The sequence below is a fragment of the Penaeus monodon genome, chromosome 3 (assembly GCF_015228065.2).
Source record: "Penaeus monodon isolate SGIC_2016 chromosome 3, NSTDA_Pmon_1, whole genome shotgun sequence".
NCBI classification, from domain to species: Eukaryota; Metazoa; Arthropoda; class Malacostraca; order Decapoda; family Penaeidae; genus Penaeus; species Penaeus monodon.
The window spans coordinates 48,848,334-48,851,730 of NC_051388.1; the positions used below are offsets into that span (position 1 = coordinate 48,848,334).

The 3,397-nt window shown below is 29.4% G+C and overlaps 1 protein-coding gene and 1 pseudogene across 1 annotated transcript in view; one reads left to right on the forward strand and one right to left on the reverse strand.

The window, feature by feature from the left end:
- Positions 1-209, reverse strand: part of LOC119589359 (pro-resilin-like) — a 1,040-nt gene extending 831 nt beyond the window's left edge. The window contains exon 1 of the mRNA XM_037937980.1: positions 186-209. Coding sequence (XP_037793908.1) covers positions 186-197 — 12 coding nt within the window. The 5' untranslated portion in view covers positions 198-209. The remainder of the gene's footprint in view (positions 1-185) is intronic.
- Positions 210-227: 18 nt separating this feature from the next.
- Positions 228-3,138, forward strand: LOC119587166 (annotated as a pseudogene).
- Positions 3,139-3,397: the final 259 nt, after the last annotated feature.

The window sequence follows — 3,397 nt, forward strand, 5'->3', positions numbered from 1 at the left end:
AAAGTATTGTATATAAAATAATCAACAATTAACATATCAATATAAACTCCTATTTCAAATACAAAACACGGTATTTATAGCTGATATCATATATCAGATAATCATTCACTATATAGCATTTTGTGTTGTGTATGTGTACCTTCTTAGCATATCCCTCTTCCTAACAAGCCATTCCATGAACTTACCTTCAAAGCCATCTTAGTAGTGTGGGAAAGAAAGAATGAGTGATGTCTCTGGTGTCTAGGACTGCTTTTATATACACATTCTCGCACCCTCGTCGCTTTGAGGTCAGCAGCACTAAATTATTATCATAATTGCTAACTTTCTTTTTGTGATTTTTGTTATTTCACTTTTTTTGGTTTATTCTTCTTTCTCCTCTTCTCTAGTAATAGAGGATACTAACATTTTTCCTGCGATACTTCTCATTATTGATATCATGTTAATGATATCAATAATGGTATTTCTAATCATCATTGTGATATATATATATATATATATATATATATATATATATATATATATATATATGTATGTATGTATGTATATATATACTAACAGCACTCTTAATCATCATTATATTTTACTTTATTAATGCTGTTATTTTAGGGGTCATATTTATGACTTTATCTTCATCATCATGATTCTTCTATTGTTAATACTTAAAACAGTGCTAGTTTTCTGGCGTTGTCTTTTACTATGGATTTAAATGTATAACAGCAAACACCAGTGATAGTCATTATAACCCTCGTAGTTAATATTATATTTATAATATTTTCATACTTATCAATATTATTATTATATAACAAGTGTTTCTGTCATCATCACCATCATCAACATGATAATAATAATAATAATAATAATAATAATAATAATAATAATAATAATAATAATAACAATAATAACACTTCATCTACTACTACTACTGATGATGATAATAATAATAATGAAAAAATAATAATAATAATAATAATAATGATAATGATAATGATAATGATAATGATAATGATAATGATAATGATAATGATAATGATAATGATAATAATACAACAATGGCAATGGTAACATTCATGATAAAAATAATGACAATGACAATGACAAAGATAATGATAATGATGATAATAATAGTGATAATGATAATAAAAGTAATAATAAGAAAAATACTACTAGTACCAATAATAATAAAAATCATGATAACAGAAATAGTAATGATACTGATAATCATAATAAGGAAGGTAATTATAATGATAATATTAAAATAATCATTATAATGATTGTGATAATAACAATGATAGTAATGATGATGATGATGATGATGATGATGTTGACAATAATAATTATTATTATCATTTATGTTTAATACACCAAAATAACAAGTTATCATTGTCATCATTATCACCATCATTATTGTTATTCTTGTTTCTGTTTTTGTTCTTATTATTGTCATCATTATTGTTGCTATCATTATCAGTCATTATTATCCTTAAAATTATCGTTACTAGGAAAGATAGAATTATATTATCATCAAAATAATTATTAATATCACTACTGTCACTATCATAAGTCTTATCATAACGTCTACTGTTAGAAGTGTTATTGTTTGCATTTTCATTATTGCTAGTTTATCATTTTCATGATTGCTATCACCATCAGAATAAAACTAATGCTTATTATTAACTATCATCATTATCATTACTGGTATCACTATGTTTACTATAACAATTTATATTATTCCATATGTTGCTATCATCATCTTTATTATTTGTTTCAATGTCTTAGTAGTCGTTTTTTTTTTTTATTATTATCAAGATTATGATAACAACGATTATAACGGCTATTTTGTTGATAACAATGAACAATTAAAGAAAGACAAATAAAGTGATACACATATAAAGAAATCTGTATTAAGTGTTTCGATAATTAATAATGTTCTTAGATAATCGATCCTCCTGATCTATAAAAATATGTCAAATTCATATTGCACAAAATAAGAATAATGCAATAATAAAATTGTGAAATAAAACTAAAAAGTTTATTGATCTCATGATGTTATATATCAGCCGAAATATATCAAAACAAAGATGGATGTGCTTATACGGTTTATGAGCATCAGGTGAGAGAACCTGCATATACACTTATGATACGTAACACTTTAGAAAACTCTCTCTTGGATATATTAAATACACAGAAATAAAAATGGTGATGAAATCTTACTGCTGTAACTTGAACATCCTCCAGTGCTCAAATACATTTTGGTAAATTATTAAGAACGTTCTGAATGTAATGCAACACAACTTTATCAGCATTCTTTTTATTTACAAATAACATTTCCAAAGACTCAAAAAATATTTCGTGATGAAATCAACCGTATGCAGGGGTGGGAGCAGGTTGGTAGGATTGGATGGCTGATGGGCAGGATACTGGGCCTCTCCTTGGTAGGCAACATCAGCTATGAAGCCGGAGTCGCCGTTCACAGTGTAGGTTACCCTCTGCAGGCGGCCGTCGGGGAGCTGGACGTAATACGTACCCCGAGTGTCGTATCCATTTCGGCTTTCTTGGTGACCGAAGTCGTTTCCAAAGTTATCTTGCACAGCATAATTGAAGTCGTACTGTGCAGGTCCCTGTAGACAGTAAAATAGACATTGATAATCTTATAATTAATTCCACATTCTTGAAAATGTAATAGCTCTCTATTTATATTGTATGTATACATATATATACGTATTGTATAACCTGTATATAATATGTATACATACAATATAAATAGAGAGCTATTACATTTCAAGAATGTGGAATTAATTATAAGATTATCAATGTCTATTTTACTGTCTACAGGGACCTGCACAGTACGACTTCAATTATGCTGTGCAAGATAACTTTGGAAACGACTTCGGTCACCAAGAAAGCCGAAATGGATACGACACTCGGGGTACGTATTACGTCCAGCTCCCCGACGGCCGCCTGCAGAGGGTAACCTACACTGTGAACGGCGACTCCGGCTTCATAGCTGATGTGTCCTACCAGGGAGAGGCTCAGTATCCTGCCCATCAGCCATCCCAATCCTACCAACCTGCTCCCACCCCTGCATATGGTTGATTTCATCACGAAATATTTTTGAGTGTTTGGAAATGTTATTTCCAAATAAAAAGAATGCTGAATAAAGTGTTGTTTGCATTACATTCAGAACGTTCTTAATAATTACCAAAATGTATTTGAGCACTGAGGATGTTCAAGTTACAGCAGTTAAGATTTCATCACCATTTTATTTCTGTGTATTTAATATATCCAAAGAGAGTTTTCTAAAGTGTTACTATCATAAAGTGTATATGCAGTCTCCACTGATCCATAAACCGTTAGCACATCATTTATATTGCTGATATATATATGAAAATAATTTAGT